At 56.2% G+C, this 20,086-nt stretch overlaps 8 protein-coding genes across 8 annotated transcripts; 3 read left to right on the top strand and 5 right to left on the bottom strand.

Annotated features, from left to right (window-relative positions):
• The first annotated feature begins 1,139 nt into the window (after nt 1-1,139).
• Nucleotides 1,140-4,151, top strand: IWZ02DRAFT_164082 (uncharacterized protein). Its single transcript, XM_066762110.1, has 3 exons — nt 1,140-1,636; nt 1,689-1,825; nt 1,872-4,151. Exons 1-3 carry the CDS (start codon nt 1,530-1,532, stop codon nt 4,055-4,057), a joined length of 2,430 nt encoding a protein of 809 aa, XP_066617498.1. The 5' UTR covers nt 1,140-1,529; the 3' UTR covers nt 4,058-4,151.
• Nucleotides 4,152-6,387: 2,236 nt separating this feature from the next.
• Nucleotides 6,388-9,014, bottom strand: IWZ02DRAFT_164186 (uncharacterized protein). The gene is made up of 4 exons (XM_066762113.1): nt 7,635-9,014; nt 7,293-7,588; nt 6,653-7,242; nt 6,388-6,598 (listed from the first exon to the last, which is right to left on the bottom strand). The coding sequence occupies exons 1-4, from the start codon at nt 8,814-8,816 to the stop codon at nt 6,582-6,584; spliced, it is 2,085 nt and encodes a 694-aa protein (XP_066617497.1). The 5' UTR covers nt 8,817-9,014; the 3' UTR covers nt 6,388-6,581.
• A 253-nt stretch (nt 9,015-9,267) lies between these two features.
• On the bottom strand, nt 9,268-9,894 carry IWZ02DRAFT_387376 (uncharacterized protein; the record flags this gene model as incomplete). Its single annotated transcript, XM_066765535.1, has 1 exon — nt 9,268-9,894. One exon carries the CDS (start codon nt 9,892-9,894, stop codon nt 9,268-9,270), a length of 627 nt encoding a protein of 208 aa, XP_066617496.1.
• A 321-nt stretch (nt 9,895-10,215) lies between these two features.
• On the top strand, nt 10,216-12,805 carry IWZ02DRAFT_495375 (adaptin N terminal region-domain-containing protein; the record flags this gene model as incomplete). The annotated part of the gene is made up of 3 exons (XM_066770136.1): nt 10,216-10,255; nt 10,305-10,450; nt 10,496-12,805. 3 exons carry the CDS (start codon nt 10,216-10,218, stop codon nt 12,803-12,805), a joined length of 2,496 nt encoding a protein of 831 aa, XP_066617495.1.
• A 587-nt stretch (nt 12,806-13,392) lies between these two features.
• On the bottom strand, nt 13,393-14,333 carry IWZ02DRAFT_164110 (uncharacterized protein). Its single transcript, XM_066762112.1, has 2 exons — nt 14,332-14,333; nt 13,393-14,276 (listed from the first exon to the last, which is right to left on the bottom strand). The coding sequence occupies exon 2, from the start codon at nt 14,159-14,161 to the stop codon at nt 13,490-13,492; it is 672 nt and encodes a 223-aa protein (XP_066617494.1). The 5' UTR covers nt 14,162-14,276; nt 14,332-14,333; the 3' UTR covers nt 13,393-13,489.
• On the bottom strand, nt 14,334-16,814 carry IWZ02DRAFT_164441 (uncharacterized protein). The gene is made up of 4 exons (XM_066762115.1): nt 16,632-16,814; nt 16,387-16,579; nt 14,508-16,280; nt 14,334-14,461 (listed from the first exon to the last, which is right to left on the bottom strand). The coding sequence occupies exons 2-4, from the start codon at nt 16,542-16,544 to the stop codon at nt 14,452-14,454; spliced, it is 1,941 nt and encodes a 646-aa protein (XP_066617493.1). The 5' UTR covers nt 16,545-16,579; nt 16,632-16,814; the 3' UTR covers nt 14,334-14,451.
• Nucleotides 16,815-17,078: 264 nt separating this feature from the next.
• On the top strand, nt 17,079-18,573 carry IWZ02DRAFT_164267 (Metallo-dependent phosphatase-like protein). The gene is made up of 3 exons (XM_066762114.1): nt 17,079-17,334; nt 17,398-17,631; nt 17,684-18,573. The coding sequence occupies exons 1-3, from the start codon at nt 17,319-17,321 to the stop codon at nt 18,385-18,387; spliced, it is 954 nt and encodes a 317-aa protein (XP_066617492.1). The 5' UTR covers nt 17,079-17,318; the 3' UTR covers nt 18,388-18,573.
• Nucleotides 18,574-18,685: 112 nt separating this feature from the next.
• Nucleotides 18,686-19,931, bottom strand: IWZ02DRAFT_495372 (CTLH/CRA C-terminal to lish motif domain-containing protein; the record flags this gene model as incomplete). Its single annotated transcript, XM_066770135.1, has 4 exons — nt 18,686-19,165; nt 19,345-19,540; nt 19,732-19,814; nt 19,917-19,931. 4 exons carry the CDS (start codon nt 19,929-19,931, stop codon nt 18,686-18,688), a joined length of 774 nt encoding a protein of 257 aa, XP_066617491.1.
• Nucleotides 19,932-20,086: the final 155 nt, after the last annotated feature.

Here is a 20,086-nt window from a genome sequence, read left to right as displayed (position 1 = left end):
GCCGCAACTGGTTCAGCAAGGTAAGTAGAAGACGCACCATCGATACAGCAGCTGACTTCCTCAGTCGAAGCTCTCCACATTGCCTCGCGCGACTTTGAAGACGCAGATTTTCTCCCTCAACCTGACACGCCGCTGAGAGTTGACTACGAATTGCTCGTCGGCCGCTGCTATGCCAATCTTCAGGAGCTCGAGGGCCTCATCAATTATCGGAGGCAGTGTCTGCGACGCGGCAATTCGGTCGCAGCAGAAAGCACTGGGGATCATCTGCAAAGACTCATGGCCAAGCTGTTGGAGAATGCACAGGCATTTGGAAGGCTTCAAGAGGCTGTTGAAGCTGCCGCGATGCAGCGTTCTACGGTCGCAAGTCCACCAGTAATCGAATCGCCCACACGGCAGCCGTATGCAGAGACGGTCGTGGATAGTAAGGAGGAATCTTTTGAGGAAATAACTGCCCCTGTCGAGTCTGAGCTTCCGTCCCCTGTTGGACCAGATACGGCCAGGGATCACTCCAGAAGAAGTCAAAATTCAACGACAGAACGACAGCCAAAATCAGGACCTCGTCCGGATAAACCCCAACAGCGTGCCCGACGACGGACGAGCGACAATCAATCGGTTTGGAGTTCTGCAGCAGACTGTGGCAACGTCGACGAGTTGCCTAAACGTCTAGTCCGACGGGCTAGGAGGAAGGCAAAGTCGACCCAGGAACTCCACGCAGAGATTCGTCGCGAAGAGGCGGCCCGGCATACCAGATCTCAACCGCCGCTTGACAGCTGGCAGGTAGGCCACTCATGGTCCCCGCCGCCACCGCATCAATTCCACGCATGGCCATACCTCGACAGCTCTTTGTTGAATCCAGTGTCGTACTACGGGTATCCCTTCTACCCGACGGCGGCTGGGTGGCAGAATACTTACCAACAGCATCCTTACCAAATACCAGGGTCGCCTGCGCCACCAACGTATGCGTATAATCTGGCGCCAAACTCGGCGACGAGTGGGCGGTGCAGCTGCGCGAGTGGACCAGAATGTGAGCGAGTGTTTTACGTTGACGATGCCGGAACTTGTCACGTTTGTTTGCACTGGTAGAAGATGTTTGTAGAAGCAAAGCGTTGTGATGCCTCAGGCTGCAGCCAATGACTCGAGTGCCAAGGTTTGACATGTTTGCGGGAGCTCCTCCTCTCCCACCAACGCAACCTGAACCCACCACCACAAACGACAACCTCGCCAACTCACCCCCTCACGCCCCCCGAAACCCTCGCTCCTCGCTCATCCAGCATCCCACATACCTCTGACTCCCCATCAATTGCATCTCCTCCGCTAGGCTCTGTGCCTCTCTCTCACTCACCGCCCCCCGCAACACCTCTCCGCGACTGCGTGCCACACCACCTCCCGACTCCCCGTTACCAGCGCACAGCAAACCCTCGTCAACGTCGTTCACATCGTCCGACTTCCCGCCACGTTGTACGCTTCTTCGCCTCTCCCAACAAACTCATATCTCGACGAGCGCCCTTTGCGGGAGCTCGTCCCACGTCATGCCGGTCGAGATTGTCCGCTACACCAAGGAGCAGCTGCTCCACTTGAAAGATTCGCCTCTGGTGCACAAGCCCGACGGCCTCCCTTCGATTGAACAATGGATGGAGTACGTGGGCCCTATTTGACTTGGCCGTGGCACTGACCTGACACGTTTGCAGCGTTCCGCAAGAGCAGCAAACCACGCAGCGCAAAGGCCGCACGCAGGGCGGTCGGGGCGACGACGACCAGCCAAATGGCGGCGCTCAGCGTCACTCGCTATTCCCCGGAAAGCACTTGACCAGAAATTCTAACACAGGTGCGTCCAGCCCGATTCCCGCTCTCCTTCAGCTAACACATTGCAGCGCCCGAAGACATTGTGCTCGGACCGCCCAAGACCGCCTTTGCGTCGTCGTCGCGCGTCGCCAAGCTCTCCGACTTTAGCGAAAAGGACGACGAAGTGACGGCTGAGCGCGTCAACATTCGCGACAAGTTTTTCAAGGACCGCGAGAACGAGCGCAGCAAAAATGGTGCCGTCAACGGTCGCCGCGCGAACCGCGAAGAAGGCGAGGGCTGGACCAATGTGCGAGGCCGCAGGACGTCGTTTGCAGAAGATGGCGAGCGCCCGCCGCGCATGGGACGCTTCACCCGCGATGGCGCCGACACCGAAGAGATGACGCCTCGCCGCAAAAAGTTTGAGCAACCATGGGGACGCGAAAATGACAAGGAGGGCGAACCTTCGCACAAAAGCTGGCGCGATCGTCGCGACGACCGCTGGACCCGCGGCAACGAGCGCATCGAGGAGGACCCCGAGTGGATTGACGCGGCGCCAAAGAGAAAGGACGACATGGGCATGGCGCGCTTGACCCGCAGCAAAGGCCCCGAGTGGCTCAACGACGACCCCAAGGACGACAAAAAGGTCCACACCCAAGAAGACTTTCAGCGTTGGAAGGAGCGCATGAAGGCTGGCAACGCGGCGGCAGAAGACAAGGAAAACACGCCAGAGCCCACGTCGGCCAAGGACACGCCCGTTTCTTCCAAGCCCATCACTCCCATGGTCATCGAAGGCAAGGACATGTTTGGCATGTGGGGCGCCGCAGCCGTCAAGCAGTCTGAAGCCCCGTCAACCACCGAAGGGGCTCCCGTCCCCAAGACCAAGCCGCAAAAGTCGTCCAAGTTTGCCAAGTTGTTCAGCCCGCAGGAGGACCAAGCTCCTCCGGTAGAACAGCTGCCCTTGCCAGCCCCCGTCGAGTCCAATGAGGATAAGGAGGGTTTTCAGCGCATCTTGAACTTGCTGAGCAATTCGAGCATCAGCCAGGGCCTGCAGTCTCCCACGCCGCCCAACGGCCGTAGCCAGGGCACGCCCGACCGCAACACGATCCACGCGCAGCCGCAGCCCACTCGTCACCACATGCTGAGGTCGCGCGAGGAAAAGGCTGGCTTCATCGAGTCCGTCCTGTCCCGTGGCACGCCGACGGATTTCAAGGGCCCTCAGAGTGCCTTTGGTCCTTTCTCGCCGGCCACTACTGACCCCGACCAACGCCCCGAAAGCATTCGTTCTGGCGAAGAGCGCCGCACTCCCAACAGCAATGGCATGAATCAATTTGGCATGCCGGGAATGCAAGCGCCGCCTCCGCCGGCCCAGCTCTCGCGCGACAGAGAGTTTTTGCTCAACTTGATGACTGGGCCGCAGCGCAACACGCCTCCTCAACCTACCCAAGCTCGCCCGCCTCCCCCTCCCCTCGACATGTTTGCCGGTGCGTTCATGGACAAAAAGGTGCCGTTCATGGAAACCCCCGTCATGGGTCCTCCGCAGCCTCCTCGAGGCAATCCTCCTCCCGGACTGTTCGAGGAGCGCCAGTTTCCCGAAAACGACGTGCGTTATCAACCGCAGCCGCCGCGTCGGATGCCTGAGAACCCCGAAATAGAAAACGCCATGCGCCGTGCCAGTCGCTTCAACCTCCCCATCCACCTCGACGACCCTGCCATTGCCCACATCCAGCGTCGCAACACGGCCGACGGCGGCATGCCCAGGAACCAGACGCACAACATGGGCATTCCGCAACAGCCGCCACCTGATCAGTTGTGGCCCATGAAGCCGCCTGGTCTGCAGCAGCCGCAGGAACGTCCTGCCGCGTCGATGGCGCCTCCTCCTGGTTTTCCCGCGCCCAACGCAAACCCCCAGGTTCGCGGACCACCTGGCTTTCCTCCCGGCCCTGGCAGCATGGGCCTGCCGCCATTCAGTGCCGGCAACACTCCTCTTGGCCACCCCGGCATGCAGCCCCAGCGCGGTCCCGGTCCGACCGCCATGTTCCCCGGACAGGGTCCGCCGCCTGGTTATTTTGTGCCGCCTCCTCCCGGCCCGCCTCCTGGATTTGGCCCAGGCCCTGGCCCCATGGGTCTCGGCATGGGCGGTCCTCAAGGACAGGACATGATGGGAATGCGCGCGGGCGGCCCGCCTCCGGGCATGGCGCGCCCGCCAAACGGTTTTGACATGTTTGATCGCTCTCTTGGACGCGGTCAGGGCAAGGGCGGCTCGTATCGCCTTTGAAAACACCACGTTTCATTCCAATTTGCTGCCAGTCAGCGAGATACGACTTGATTAGATGAATCATCTGTTGCTGTTCTTGAGTAGTTTTCTGGTCCATGCATGCGCACGTTTCTGACACGACACGTCATGGCATTAGGATGATGGGGTGCTACAGGATGACGGGTGGCAGGCATCATCATCAGCGGTCATGGGATTTCGGGCCTGTTTTTTGCGTTCTTGTCCGTCTGGGCCCCCTTCTTCCTTACGAAACCTTAATCATTATCATCATCTTGCCCCTTTTTCATCTGTCTGGGTATTCGAGCGAGGGAGTGAATGGTTCGATTGGTGGGTAGGTGGGGTGGGAATGGGTTGACACAGGGGTTTTGTTTCTCTTTTCCAAAGGAGCGTTTCTTTCTCTTTCCCTTCCTGCTTAGCGTTTCAACTCATTTCCTTCTTCCCACTTTTTGAACTCACTGCTAGGCGGGCTAAGCGGGCTGGGCTGGCATCTGGACTTTTGATGATTGAGTGACAGTTGAATTTTTTTTCTTTTTTCCTCTTCTCTTCCTTCTCAAAGAAGCTTTCTCTTTCGTTCTCCCGCTGGTCTGGTCTGGTCTTGTCTGGTTTCTTATCCTTCGCTCTCCCTTGCAAAAAGAAAAAAAATTTTCTTATCTCGCTGCTCTTCTTCCTCTCTGGGCTTTTCCTCTCGCTCTTTTGGACTGAACTAGTGGGCGGCTGTGTCGCTGGCTCGTTGGCAAGTACAGCAGCTAGACTGCCGGTGTCTTGTTGAGTTGGCCTCTGCATGCTCTCATTTTTTTCGATTTCTCTTCTTTTTCCTTCGTCTGCATTAATATTTCTGACATCACCGCTTTTCCGTCTTTCTTTCCCCTCATTTGCGTGTGTCTGTGTGGAGTGAGGGGCAGGGTGCAACGCAGGTCTTGTCTGTCTTGTCTGTCTTTTGCTAGGCGGCGAATACAAGACATTGCATCCTCTGTACGCATACGTGTCCGCTACTGGTCGCGCTCCTGGTCTTCGCTCGCACACAAACCACCTTACTAGTCCTCGATGTATCATGCATTCATGCATGGAATCTCTGTCCAGCTCGATTGCCTTGTGGGGGTGAAGGGAGAGGCACTTGTCCGTCAAATTGGCAGGGTAGGGCAGGATAGGGCAGGCCAGGACAGGCCAGGACAGGACAAGACACGCGGACGGGACATGGGAACGAACGCACGAAGCGATAGATGAGAGGAACCCACATCACTTCACGACTTCCTTCTCATTGGTCGGTCTGATGCACTTGATTCGATTCGCTGTTGGTATCGAATCGCATCACTTTCTCCTGTCTGCCTGTCTGTCTGTTTGCGTGTCATCTTGGGCGACTGACTGATTGCTTGATTGATCGATTGGGCGGGCTCCTTTCTCTATCTCTTCCTTCCTCCCTTCCTCCCTGACTGTCTCTCTATTGCCGCGGCCTTTTTGCGTGCGGAAGTATCTTTGTCGCTTTGACTAGCGACTGGTGGAGTGACGAACGAATCGGCGGACGAATGTGATCGCTCATCGGCGGAGCGGGATCAAGATGCGGCAGCGGCGGTGGCAGCACCGCGGTGAGTGACGAAGGCGAAAGCGAGAGAAAATGACGGCTGGTTTGCCGTGCTACTCTATGTGTCTAGCAAGGACGGGGGAGCGGCGGCAGCAGCAGAATCGAAGGGTAGTTGGTTCTCCTTGGGTGACTTGCTTGATCTGTCATGTTGTGGATGGCAGATGGGACGGACGAATGGGATAGGGCAGGGGAAGGAAGGGGCGTGGTGAAAAAAGGAAGAATGGATGGACAGATGGATGGATTGACGAAAGGCAGGGGAAGGGAAGGGAGAGTGGTGGTTGCTGCGTGTTGCGGCGTCCGTGTATGAAGAAGTGAATGGATTGATGCTTGTGGAAAGAATCGTGACCTCACTGAGCTCTGTCTGCTCGTTCAATGAATAGGTGAGTTGGAGATCTTTCTTTTGGGCGGGGTGTGAGTTGCTGACGCTGATGGACGGAAAGGTAGGTAGGGAGAAATGGTACACTCAGTCGAGCAAGACTCAGTGAAGAGATGACGATTCATCGACACACACGCATCCAAGCAGATTACCACCACAAAACTATCTTGGTCCTCGTCCCTCATTCGCGCATTCCATTGGTACCAAGAACCCCAAGACACACACGAGGGCAAATGTCGGGGAAGATAGGTGATTTTTCATTCTTGTTCTGTCTCTTTCTCTCTTTCCATCATTCGCCTCTTTCTCTATCGCTCTACCTTGGCACCAAACCATTAAACCCAACCGGACCATGCTTGCTCCCATATGTGCACAATAACCCAAGTTCCAACCAATGAATGATGCTTTCGACAGATAGGACAGACTGACTGACTGAGGACTCACGATGACAACGACAACGCTGGTATCCCCGCTCGCTCGCTACTACGAAGACGACTGCCGAAGACAAGGGACGACGAGGGTCAAAGGAGTTTGACGGCGGACGGGCAGGGCAGTCCAAGAAAAGAGGGGGTTTTCTAAAAGTTCATGAGATCTGCGACGAAGTAAGTTAGCGACGAACCACACGATGCAAAAATTCTCAGCATACCTCTACCAAACAGCGCGCGCTTGGACCAATCCATAGCCAGCAAGATGCGCGTGCGCAAACTAACGCTCTGCGCAAAATAGACACTGCGCCAAAGATAGACGGCGAGCAGGCCGCCCGAGAAGTTCAAGCCGTTGATGTCGAAAATGGCCGCGTTGCCAATGTACGCCAGGGAGCCCAGGTGTCGGTATTCGAAGGCACGGTACACGGCCTCGTCCAGGTCGCCGTAGTCGACGTGGTTCAGCGCCAGCCCGGGCGCCGCCCGCGCGATCGCGTTGAACTTGCGCGCCAAGTACTGGCCCTGCTGGTGCGCGCGCTGCGCCGTCGCCGGCAGCGACGTCAGCTTCGAGTCGATTTGTCGCAGCAGCTCGTGCAGCTCGCCAAAGTCGAGCGTCCCGCTGCGGTCCTTGTCATATTCTTCGAATAGGCGGTCGAGGCGTCGCAGGTGGTCTGCTGCTTGCGGGAAGCGTGCCTTTACACGCTTGGCTACTTGCCGCCAGTCGGAGAACGAGATTTGCATGTCCTCAGGGCTCTTGCCCTTTTCCCAGGCCAGTGTTCGGAGGAAGGTGACGATGTGGTCGGAGACATTGTTTCTGTTGATCCCAAGTTAGAAGGGAGCAAGCAATTAGCAGGAAATACTGACTGGATAGTGCCGCAGTCGCCAATGGCGTACACGTCGCCCAGCGGCGCGCCGACGAGGCGGAGATGAGCGTCGGTCTCGAGGGCATGCTTGTTGTGCTGTCCGTCGAGCTTCTTGGCGAGCTTCTTGCAGAATTCTGTTTGGGCAACACCAGTCGACCACAAACAAAAGCCCATCGGCAATTCTTTGATGACAAGGTTTCCTTGATCGTCCTTTTGCGTGAAGAGAATCTTGTCCGACTGGACCTCCTTTACTCTCGAGTTTGTGAGAACGTCAACTTGATCCTTTGCGAAACGGGCCTGGTTCTGTCAGTACTGGGATACGAGAGCAATGCAACTGACCCACCTCTGCATATCTCGAGAGAGCCTCATCGTATGTGTTCAAAATGTGGCCTCTGCTCTGAATGACGTGAACCGAGATTTCAGAGCGCAGAATCTTAGGAAAGAAAGATATCAGGTCCTCGTTAAGCATGTCGTATAGTTCGGCAGCAAACTCGACGCCGGTAGGTCCACCACCACAAATGACAAAAGATAACAGGCGGCGGCGTTCCTCATCACTGGTCGTGGGCAAGACTGCCGTCTCCAGATTCCGAATCACCGAATTCCTGATGACACGCGCGTCTGTAATGTCCTTCAAGAAGTGGCAGTGCTCCAGGCCAGTAACGCCGTGAGGGTTTGTCACGGATCCAACTCCAATGACGAGCTTGTCATATGGTAGGTAGAAGCTGTGTTCCTTGCCATCGGGGCCAGTGCCCGAAATCTCGACCAGCTTCTCCGAAAACTCGACATCCTGAGCCTTACCCTTGATGAAGTGTCCATTCTTGCCGGCGATGATGCGACGGACGGGCTCAACCAGCGAGCGGAGTTCCAGAGTACCAACGGTGGCAGAGGGAAGCATGGGGGTGAAAAGAAAGTAGTTGGAGGGTGAAACAATGGTAATGTGGTAGTCATCCGGGTTGAGGCCTTTGAGCAGTGCTATGCTTCCCCATCCTGTTCCCAAAATGACCAGTTTCGGCTTGTGTTTGGACTCCCTTTTCTCTTCGCTGTCATCGTCGTCGACCAAGTGTTCTGCGATGGGCAAGTTCTTGGGTCCTCCGCGGCGGGGGTTCAAGGCGAGCTCCGACACCTCGAGGTCCTCCAGAAAAGGCCCTTCCTTGTATGTGGTTGCGTCATAAATGAAGAAACCAACGACGAGGCCGGCGGAGACGACGGTAAAGATTCCAACCCAAGCGACAGTTTTGTATACGACTCTGAGGGAAGCGGGCAGTTTGGCGCCCGGTTTTGCGGTCGAGTCGGTGGTTATGGGATTGCTGAAGAAGTTGGGGACCTTGTTCCTGCCCGCAATGGTGGGTCGCGCGACAGAGGTGAGGACTTGGGGAGCTCGGCGGGAGCCATTGGGAGCCTTGTCCGAGGCGTTGCGCACGCTATGCAAGGTCGAAGAGGTTGGAGACGGTCTGACGGTGATTCCAGGAGGTTTCAAACAAGTGGGAGCCCTCGTGCGCGCTTTGAGAGCTTGCAGGCGCAGCATCTCGAAGCTGTGGGTAGTAGCAAAAGCCCGGCGGATATAAAAGTGGCCCAATTGCACGGAGACAGAGGTAGCTAAAGCATAGGGCGAGAGGAGGAGGAGATGGTGGAAGGGTGTGGATAGTGGTGGTGCTTTTCGAGCAGGGCAGAGGTCTACTGGGATTGGATGTCGGGCTCGGGGTGACGTACCAGAGCGCAAGGAGCTCCGCCAACCGAAATCGGAACTCGGCTCGGTCCTCTCACTGGCTGCCGGCTCCAAAATTTATCAATTCGGATCTCAAATTTTATCTGATCCGCTTCCACTTCTGAAGACGGACCACTGCTACACCTCCTGATTGTATTAGACACGCCCAATAGCAGTGGAAAGATAATGGGAAGAAAACACCTTACGAGTTGCCATTCAGAAGATTCCGAGAGGGAAGCCTTGGGGCCATTTACTCCCGCGCTGAGATATTTCAAGACGTGGACACTGTTCGTTGGGTTGCCCATGAAGCGACATGTTCCTTCTCTGGACCTTGATATCTCTCAAACGAACACCATCTCTCGGCCACCGCTCTGGCCGAGACGGTCCGGCCAGCCCAGCCTCTGCTTCCGACGCCGAAGCTCTTGGTCGTGACGTTGAGAATCGAAAGCTGCTCGGACCAAGGGTCTTCTTCTACCGTCGAGTCTGATGGGCCGGGACACTCGGACATCACGAGCTTCTGTCCACGTCTGGCAGCCGCCTCGACCGCGATTGCAAGCGTTCGACTGAGTCCTTGTGCTGAAAACGACGTCGTGTCTCTGTGCAGAGCAAGCATGTTCAAAACACACAAGATTCCGGACTGGGCATTGTAGACGGCGAGATGGGCCCGCAGAGCCTCCAGACTGGGACAAAAGACCAGACGAATGGTCAGAGTGGACTTGAGGAGGTGCAGCGTTGGAGTGAGCAGGGATCCGCCAAGAGCATGCAACAGTTGATGCTCAAAGAGGTCGCGGGAAGAGCAGACAATCAGGGTCGTGGGCGCCGAGTGGGTGCCGATCAAGTGATGAAGCAGGTCTGCCATGGTCAAGCCATGGAGCACGATTGGGCAGTTGGAATGCATGTGGTGCAGACGGAGAGGGCGCGTGAGTAGTTCAAGGCCACCGAGAGGGTTTGAGTTTGGACTTGGCTTGGGCTAGCAGGATGCCCTCATCAGCGGGTAGTCGAGGATTGTCGCTCATCAGCTCAGTCAGTGATCGGATTGAGGATGCTCTCGATTCTCGGTTTGAGCGACGAAGACGTCGTCCCGATAGATAGTCATGGCCATGGCGGGGCTCCGCGAAAGACGCCGCTCGCCCGTGCCCCCAGCTACTCACACTCACCACCAACACCATCGTCGTCACCGCATCCTCGCCCTCGCAACGGCAGGGCCCCAGCCAACAACATGGAGTCCATATCCAGGATATCCGCCATGCTCGAAACGGGTGCGCCCCCTCCATCCTCTGCTTTGGGTCTCTTCTCATTTGTCCACAGCCCGAGACCTGACCCTCGAAGCCGCACGCGATGCCAGCGCCGCTCGCAGGACGTCGTCCCGTCCCATACCCGCCCAGCAGCTGAAGCGTCTGCTGGACTCTCGCCATGAGCGCGAGGTGCTGGAAGGCCTGCGCCGCATCATTGCCGTACGACACCGCCAGCCTGTCGAGACCGAGTGCTAAGTACATCAGATGGCATACCGCAACCAACCTACGCTCCCATTCTTCAGCGCCGTCATCAAAAACATTGCATCGCCGTCCTTCGAAATCAAAAAGCTCGTCTACATTTATCTCTTGCTCCACGCCGAGGCCGAGCCCGACACCGCTCTGCTCTCGATCAACACCATCCAAAAATCCCTCGCAGACTCGAATCCCCAGGTGCGGGCGCTGGCCATGCGCGTCATGTCTGGCATCCGCGTGCCCGTCATCAGCCAAATCGTCTCCCTCGGCATAAAGCGAGGGACCGGAGACATGAGCCCGTACGTGCGCAAAGCCGCGGCCCTGGCCATACCAAAATGCTACCGGCTAGATCCAAACACCATGCCGCAGTTGGTCAACTACCTCTCCATACTGTTGGGCGACAAGCAATACTACGTTGCTGGCGCGGCCGTTGCCGCCTTTTTGGAGATTTGCCCCGAGAGAATAGATCTCATTCACCCTCACTACCGGAGTCTGATACGAAAGCTGGTGGACATGGACGAGTGGGGTCAATTGGCTACGCTAAGGCTCATGACTACCTACGCCCGCAAAAGCTTCCCGCGGCGAATGCGCCGGGTCAAGAAACCTGGCTTCTCCAAAAACGGCACCGCCAAACTAACAAAGGGCTTCTATGACGAGTCGAGCGAGGAGTCGGGAGACGAAGACGCGGCCGACCCCTCGTTCTTTGAAGAAGTCGTCGCGCTCGACCCCGACCTCGAATATCTGTTGAAATCGTTGACTCCACTGCTCCAATCGCGAAATTCAGCCGTCGTCGTTGCCGTCGCTCGCTGCTACCTCCACTTAGGCACGCCCGCTTACCTTGACCTCGCCATTGGCCCTCTGATTTCCCTTCTCCGCTCCTCTCCCGACGTCGAGCTGATAGCACTACACAATGTTGTGCGCGTGTGCATGGCGCGTCCAGAAGCATTCGTAAAATACACCTCGCACTTCCTCCTTCGCAGCACCGACTCGCCGCAAATTTGGCGCTTAAAGCTCGAAATCCTCACCTTGATATTTCCCCACAGCCCGCACCACCTGCAAAGTCTCATCCTGGCCGAGCTGGCCCACTTCACAGGCGGCCACGATGCAGGGCTAGTCCGCGAAGCCGTCCGTGCCATCGGGCGCTGCGCGCAGCGTAGTTCGGACCAGCGGGTCGCAGCGCGCTGCATGCGGCTGCTGCTCTCGCAAATCTCGAGTCCGGACGCGCGCCTGGTGGCGGAAGCGCTCGAAGTGGTGCGGCACCTGATCCAACGAGACCCAGAGGCCCACCGGGGCACGGTGGTGCGGCTGGCCAAGAACCTGGACACGGCGACGAGCCCGGCGGCGCGCGCTAGCATCATCTGGCTGGTGGGCGAATTTGCGTCTGTAGACCCCAGTAACAACATTGCGGCCGACGTACTGCGCATCCTTGCCAAGGGTTACGCGGGCGAGGCCGAGGAGAGCAAGCTGCAGATACTGCTGCTGGCCGCAAAGGTGTATCTGCAACATTTGCTGCTGAACCCACCGCCCAAACCTGAAGCCTCGCCAGAAAAGGATGCAAATGCGGATCTACTACTTCCCGGCGACGAAGGCGGCTTCTCCGAGTTCAACGATGCCAGCATTGTGGGTGCCAAAGAGACGCCCGCTGCGCCGCCCTCCCACCCCATTCCTCTCCTCTACAACTACATCCTCCTCCTCACGCGCTACGACACATCATACGACCTGCGCGACCGCGCCCGTGTGTACCGCGCCCTCCTCGCCGTCCCGTCCGCCACGGACCTAGCATCGCTGCTGCTCCTCGCACCCAAACCCGTCCCGCACGCGCCATCGCCGTCTGAGAGCCGCGCCGCGTACACGCTCGGCAGTGCCAGTCTCGTCATCGGCGACGAGGGCGGCGTCGTCGGCACGGGCCTGCGCGGCGGCGAGGAGGTGCTGCCCGAGTGGGTGCGCGAGGGCGACGAGCCCGACGCCTCGTTACGAGACGAGGCGGGCGTCGCGAGGGAATTTGCGTACGGCGCGGCCAAGGAGCGCGTGGTCCCGGCGGGCGAGCAGCTGGATCGCGCGGCCAAGGAGAGCGGGTTTGGCGTTGGCAGTTTTGGCGCCGGTGGTGTGGACCAGCTCAATGGCGCCAAGGAGAAGACGTTGGATGACTGGTTGGCTGAGGACGAAGACGACGAGGAAGAGGAAAGCGAAGAGGAGACTGAGAGCGAGGAGACGGACGAAGAGACGGATGATGATGAAGATGAAGAAGAAGAAGAAGAAGAGACGGAGAGTGAGGATGATGATGATGATGCGGGTGAGGGGCAAAGGTTGGTGAAGGAGTAGGTAGTGTAGAGCAGCAGAGTGAGGTAGGTGGTGATGCAACCGCCTCGCAGCACACTTACTTGCCGAATTTTATTTAAATATAAAAGAAGATGCGGACGGAATGCTGAACGGAACAACGCTGTAACATACCCTATTCTTCGTTCGTGCGTGGGGCCGCTCGCCTTGGCGTCCCATGCGTGCTGGACCCTTTCCGCCGCTCCGCTCAGCAGCCGACGCAGCCTTCCAGACAGACAACCGCGCGCCTCACCTGCCGGCACGATTACCAAAGCGCATCGTATCGGTCTTTGGCATTTGGACTTGATTTGAAAGAAGGAAAGATAACGATATCAAGTTGATAATGATGAGACGTAGAGGTTCGAAGGAAAAGAGTTGAACGTGACGATGACGATAACGATGGATTGACTTTTTGGGTATGTAGACTGGTAAATGTAATGTGTGGCAGATAGACTTTTGTTGTAGACTGGTACGTGTTGGTGATGAGTATATCTCATAGACTGACTGACTGACTGACTGGAGAAAGAAGAAAGAAAGAAAAAACACTGTTGATGAGCAAATTAGACAGACAGACAGATATCAAAGCAGCTTTTAGATCGTAAAATAGGATGATATGTAGATGGCAGTAAAGAGATATCGACAATGACGACAGAGCAATTACCTAGTAGGCGGCGCGCCGACACGAAATGATTAAAATACGTAATCTAGAGGCCTCTCTGTATCTTCTTTTTCGTAGTCTTCTTCTTCACAGCAGTAGTAAAGCAGGAGAAGCTTTTTTCCGGTTTCACCTCGACTGACTGATGGACTGACTGATTGGCGACTGACTAGAAAGAAAATAGTAGACTGATGACGGCCAAGAAATATAGAGGTGGACGGGGAGGAAGAAAACTTCCAAGGACGGGAAGTAAGAGCAACTGAAAGGGATGAGGAGACGACGGAGAAATCAAGGGACGAAGAGAAAGAAAAGACGTTATAGACGAAGAAAAAGAAGAAAGCAGAGAACCGTCGTAGACAAATATGCAGACGACGGCCCCTTTGTTTTACGCCACGAGCAGCAGTAGCAAGAGACACGCTCCCCGGTCTTTCGTAGTAGGAACAGGAAATGATCAGAGGACTTTTGAGTTGAGTGAGGGTGCAGAAAAAGCAAAACCCCACCGAAACAAGCTCGCCCCTCGGAAGAGCAAAAGTGCGACACAACAAGTCCACGAAAGCAAGCAAGCCACCTAATTTGGTGCCTATTTTCCCGTCTGCAGAGGGTAGTGTCCCTGAAGAGAGTGTCTTAACGAAGAGGGCAGGGGGCCGAGTGAATGAATAGGGGGACGATACATTGTCCAAACAGTTTTCGACAGCCAAATAGTACATGCAAACGCCGTTCGCTAATGCAGTGAAGATGAGGATTCTGTGGCTCTTTTTTTTTTTTTTTTTTTTTTTGTCGGGCTGGCTCACCGTTGCGCTCTCGGCGTTAGTAATTCAGAAACTGGTCACAATGTATGAGTTGCTTTATACTCGAAAGAAGAAATAAGAGGACTTGCCTGGAAGACGGCGGAGCTGCCGGCGCTTTTGGATGCAACTGGTCTAGCGCTCTTCCTGGGCACTGATACGCCTGGCAGAGAGCTAGAATCGGTGGAACGATTTCATTTTGGCTCGATTCGCTACCGTCGACTTCTACAAGTCAGCGCAAGGACACGGCATTGATATTCTGACATACCCATAAGCGGCAGCAACACGCGGCTGCCGCCGCTTGATCCGCGGCGTGTAATCGTCTTCTTGCCGTTGCTTCGGATCACCCGGCTCAGTCTCATCATAGCTCCTCTTCCTCCCAGCACCGCTCTCCGATCTCTTGAGCGGTGGGTGGCCCGAATCGGGAGCATTTGGATTGAAAGGATCGCTTTCATCCATATGAAAGTCTGAGCCCGCCGCTGTGCGTTGGCTCGAGTCGGACGGCGCTGGACTGCGTCGACCGCCGAACCCGTTTGTTGAAGACCTGCGGCGTGATTTCCACGGGTCATATGATGGGGAGCGTTCGGGTCGGGGGGGTGGTCGTGGAGCGGGCGGAGAGAAATTAGGATTATGAAGAGGTGGACCGCTTTGAGGATAGCTGTTTTGGCTATGTTGCGGACCGCTGTGGCTGGGATTTCTGTTGGGAGCGTCATTTCCGTTGCGGAAAGGTGGCGGAGGTGGAGGTGGCGGTTGTTTGGAGTCGCTAAAATGTCTTTGAGAATCTCGGCGGCCGCCAGATTTGCGTCTGTCGGAGTTTTGGTGTGAGAAAGAAGGCGGCGGGACGTGATTTTCGGGAAGAGGTGCATTGGAGATTGGCTTTGGAGAGCCCGTGACGCCGAGGGCAGCGAGAAGTTGCTCTTGAGCATCATCTCTAGGAGGAACCTGAGAGGGCGAGCGGGAGCGACTTTTCTTGATCGGCTTTGATTCGCCATCTTGCTCGGTACAGAGCGCCCGGTCCAAGTCATCCATGACGTCCCATTCAGGCTCCTTCTTTACCTCGACATCATCGTCTGGTAACTCCTCGACCCTGGGCCCTCGAATCTCGTCCTCCACAAGATCTGGTCGATCACGATTTGCAATGACATTTTCCACGGCAATCAAGTCTGACTTGGCGGTGAACTGGTAAAAAATCGAGTCCAGCCTGGCAGAGTCCCACTCTTCAGTTTGTCGGACACTTAGGAATGCCTCGTGGGCATTTTCTGGGGCAAAGTATATCGACACCGATTCGGCATTGCCAATGGCTCGAGTTTCATCGAGTCCTACCCAGTCCTGGACATCTTCAAACCTAGACGGCAAGGCACGCGAGATCTTTTCTGCGGGACGCCACACTATGACACCCAAGCTAAAGTCCTGGTTGACCGGTTCATTGCTTTTTGGCCAAAGAGCGCCGTCATAGTCGGATTGATCCCAGTCGTCCAGTCCCAAGTTAATAGTGTACGCAGCACTCTGGTAAAGCCGTTGGGACTCTGGGAGATCTGCAGGATCTATGCTTGCGTTTCTGGTCATGGTACTTCGACGGGACTTTGGGGGCCGAGGAGTCTGTTCGCCTCCCATAGGATTGGCTTCGGCAAGTGTCGGTGTTGCGTTTGGATCCGGTGGAGGTGGAAAGGAAGGTCCTTGTGGAAGCTGCGGCCATCTGCTGGATGGGTACGCTGCAGAGTCCGCGGGAGGCTGTTGACCCTGTGGATATCCATATGGCGTTGGCGGTTGATGCCATCCGGGTGGATAGCCCTGCGGAGGTTGATAGCCTTGCGCTGGTTGTTGGTAGCCAGGGGACGTCTGGTATCCTTGATAGGCTTGCTGGTAAGGCGGCTGGTAGCCTTGATGCGGCGGATAGTTTTGCGCAGGTGGTGGATACGCCTGAGGCGGATACTGACCTGAGCCGTGGGGAGGGTTGGCTTGGGAACTCTGCGACGGGTGTTGGTAGTTTGGCACAGGATACCGGGTGATGACCGGATTGCTCTTTCGTTTGGAAGATTGACTTGCAAGGAGATCAGCTGACGAAAGGAAATGGAGTTGAAACCACAACTCGTGGATGAGAGGAATTGAGGCAGAATTAAAAATCGACAAGGCCAGAAACCACTTACTTTTGATGACCCTGGGGCGCTGGCGGAGGACCCGGATAAGGCTGTTGGTGATAGGGCTGAGCATACGGTTGCTGGCCGTAGGCCGGTTGTTGAGGGTACGGCGGTTGTCCGTAGGCTGGCTGGTACGAGGGACCAGCCGACGGACCGCTCCAGGACATGTTGGGGCGAGCTAACAACTCAACGGCCGAACGGTCTGAAGACTATGAGTAAAGGAAAGAGAAAACAATGACGGACTGTAAAGGTACCGAGGAGAAAAAGTGGTGGCCGACGGCCGGTGAGAGACGAGTGGGATGAGAGATGGGTGGCAGCGATGACGAATTTGATCAAGGCGTACAGTGCTACTGCATCACGCAGGCGAGGGGTCTTTCTCTGGTGGACGATTGACGACGAGCGCAAAAAGACAGATGGCGCCAATGGCGTCGATCCCCGCGCAAAAGATGAGAAATTGAAAGCGGAAAAAAAGAGTTTTGAGGATGAGGGAAAAAAAAAAAAAAAAAGACAGCTCAAGACGGAAGGACGTGTAGCAGCAGGGGTCGCTCCACGAGATCCACAGCCGAGTAGTGACAAGCGACGGAAGACATGGAGCGTGGAATCTACCTTGTAGCAGCGGCCTCGGCGGCGTTGTCCAGCAAAGGCTCGCGAGAGGTCAGCAATCAACGACGGCGACGGGCGGTTGAAAGGTTGACGAGTTCGAGACGTTGTTGGAGAGCTTGTTCCGATATTTGATTGGCGGCACGTGATGCCAGATTTCCCGGCGACAGGCGGCGGGCGAGCTTGATTCAGCTACCACAACTCTCTCTCTCTCTCTCTCTCTCTCTCCCTCTCGCGCTCCAGTCTTTGTATCTTCGCCACCCCGCCATGATGATGATATTCTCATAGTCTCCATCTACTCGAGCCCGCGCCCCCGGCTCGCCGCCCCACACACATCCGCCATGCCAGGCCTTCCGGGTAGGCCATCATCCTCCAGCTTCTTCGTCGCCGCTCCGACTGACAATGCCCCGCCATGACCAGCCACGGTTGACCTCGACGAGTGCATAGCGAGGCTCTACAAAAAGGAGCTGCTCGCCGACTCGGTCATCGAGGCCATATGCGCCAAAGCCAAAGAGCTGCTGATGAAGGAGAGCAATGTCGTCCACATTGACGCCCCCGTCACCGTCGTCGGCGACATCCACGGCCAATTCTTCGACATGATTGAGATATTCAGGATAGGAGGCTTCTGCCCCGACACAAACTACCTGTTTCTTGGTGGGTTGCCTACAGCGAAGGTACAGTACCAAGAATTTTTCTGACAAGGCAGGCGACTACGTCGACCGCGGTCTCTTCAGCGTCGAGACGATATCGCTCCTCGTGTGCCTCAAGCTGCGCTACCCGCACCGCGTGCACCTGATTCGCGGCAACCACGAGTCGCGCGGCGTGACGCAGTCGTACGGCTTCTATACCGAGTGCTCGCGCAAGTACGGCAACGCCAACGTGTGGCACTACTTCACCGACATGTTCGACTTCCTGACCCTGTCCGTCGTCATCAACAACCAAATCTTCTGCGTCCACGGCGGCCTCAGCCCCTCGATCCACTCCATAGACCAGATCAAAATCATCGACCGCTTCCGCGAGATACCCCACGAGGGGCCCATGGCCGACCTCGTCTGGAGCGACCCCGACTCGGAGCGCGACGAGTTCAGCCTCAGCCCAAGAGGCGCCGGCTATACTTTTGGTGCCCAGGTCGTCAAAAAGTTCCTCGAGGTCAATGGCATGTCGCACATTCTGCGCGCGCACCAGCTCTGCCAGGAGGGCTACCAGGTGCTCTACGACGACCGTCTCAGCACCGTCTGGAGCGCGCCAAACTACTGCTACCGCTGCGGAAACATGGCCAGCGTGCTCGAGGTCAGCGACACGGGCGAGCGCTTCTTCAACGTCTTTGATGCCGCGCCCGAAAACGACTTGCACAGAGCCGAGCAGCAGCAACAGCAGGGAAAAGAAGTGCAGACAGAGTACTTTTTGTAATGTGGATAGCATGTAATTTCTGGCGTTTGGGATGGGCATGATTGCATGAGATATCACGGGCATTGGTGGCGCAGGCAATGCCGGACGAGGCCATATAGGTTGTTCATACAATGCAGCATTTTGTCGAGGAATTTGAGTGGCTAAAATGCCAGAGGGTATCTTGAATTACTTCTGCCGCCAGCGGAGCTGCTGCCTCCTGGACGAGTCATGATAGGAATGCCGCCTTGTCTCGTAACCGATAATCCTGTTTGCCCGCCAAAACGCCAACGCTGTATCATAGATAAACAGTAAATCGAAATCAATCCTGCATGACATCTGTCTCGCCGTTGCCGTTCATAACGTCATCATCATCGTGCCCTTCTTTGTCCGAGTCAAGACCCAGGGTCAAGGTGGGTGGAATCTCCTTGCGTGCATCGCGAGCCTTTTGCTCGGCCCAGGCGCGCAGCCGCACGAGCTGCTTGATCTTTGCCTCGCGGCAAGCACCTTGGCTGGAGAGGATCGACTCGTTGACCCTCGCCGCCACGGTTTGCCTAAGTGAGGGGTCGAGCAGGGCAGACAGAGGCGGAGTGAGGTTCTCAGGTGGAAAGATCAGGAGAGCCATAGTATGTTCCAGGTCTTGCAAGAACTCCTGGTTCGTGGGAGCACGCGGTGCAAGCTCCGAGGTTGCAAAGTTCAGAGCTGGAGTTATGTCCGCGCCGGTCGACATGCATTTGCGGATGAGCTCAATGAGCTGCAAGCGGAGCAATGCAAAGTGAAGTGCCGGGTCGTGGTCAAGAATCTGTTGACATTAGCTGATGCTCCAAAAAAGCAATGAGTGACGTCAAAAGTGGATATGTGCTCATACTGAGGACTGAAGTGTGAGAAGTTTTTATCATCAACACCCGGAGGTAATTATGAGTGGTGCATGAAAACTCGTATAATCATAGCAGGGAATGGGAGAAGACAAGAGGTACTAACCTGAGGGTTGAGGTCATTGATCTTGTGGATGGCAGTTTCAATGTCCCCGGCATGTATGGCATTCCGAATGTCAACTCGTTCCTGGATCGACTGCGGCTCGGCAGCCGGCGGGATGTTGGCCTCAACAGCAAAGCGCTTCGCTGCCATCGGATACCCTTCGCTCACAAGGTAATCCATGATGACGTTGTTGATGTCCCTGTTAGATCGACCGTCAGCGTCGCGTTTCCAAGAGGACAGCGAGAGCGTGTAGTTTCCGCCAACAATCAGACACAAGTAAATTTGATCTCCACAGAGGGTTTCGGAGAGATTCCCAACTTGATTTTAACACATCATGCGAAGGGACGGCGGCGGGTCGTGCGGGGGGCTGGTGGGAGGGGTTGAACGTACGACTTTGAGGGCTTGATCTCATCGATGCGCCGCTCAAACGGATGCCGACTGGGGGTGGCAGCCGAGATGACGGTTGAAGAGCTCTGCGACGCGATTAGACTACTGGCGGCGGCGGCGGCGGCGGCGGCGTGCTGCAGGTGAGAAACGTACCATTGTGAGGAGAGAGGCTAGTTTCTCTATCTCACATCGACCAGCGTCATGTCTGCCGTGCCCTGGGAGCACAGGACCAAGACAGAGAGGCAGGAAAGGGCGAAATGGCACTGTGGGAAGTGTTGGATGGAGTTGATGGAGAAGCGAGAAGATGGGAGAGGAAGAGGGAAGAGGCAGCTCGGGTGGTGAAAAGCTCGAGCCGAGG

The sequence above is a fragment of the Phyllosticta citriasiana genome, assembly GCF_038021145.1.
Source record: "Phyllosticta citriasiana strain CBS 120426 chromosome Unknown IWZ02scaffold_26, whole genome shotgun sequence".
Classification (NCBI taxonomy): Eukaryota; Fungi; Ascomycota; class Dothideomycetes; order Botryosphaeriales; family Phyllostictaceae; genus Phyllosticta; species Phyllosticta citriasiana.
Note: the sequence above shows the minus strand (reverse complement) of the source record. Positions and strands in the feature narration are given on the sequence as shown.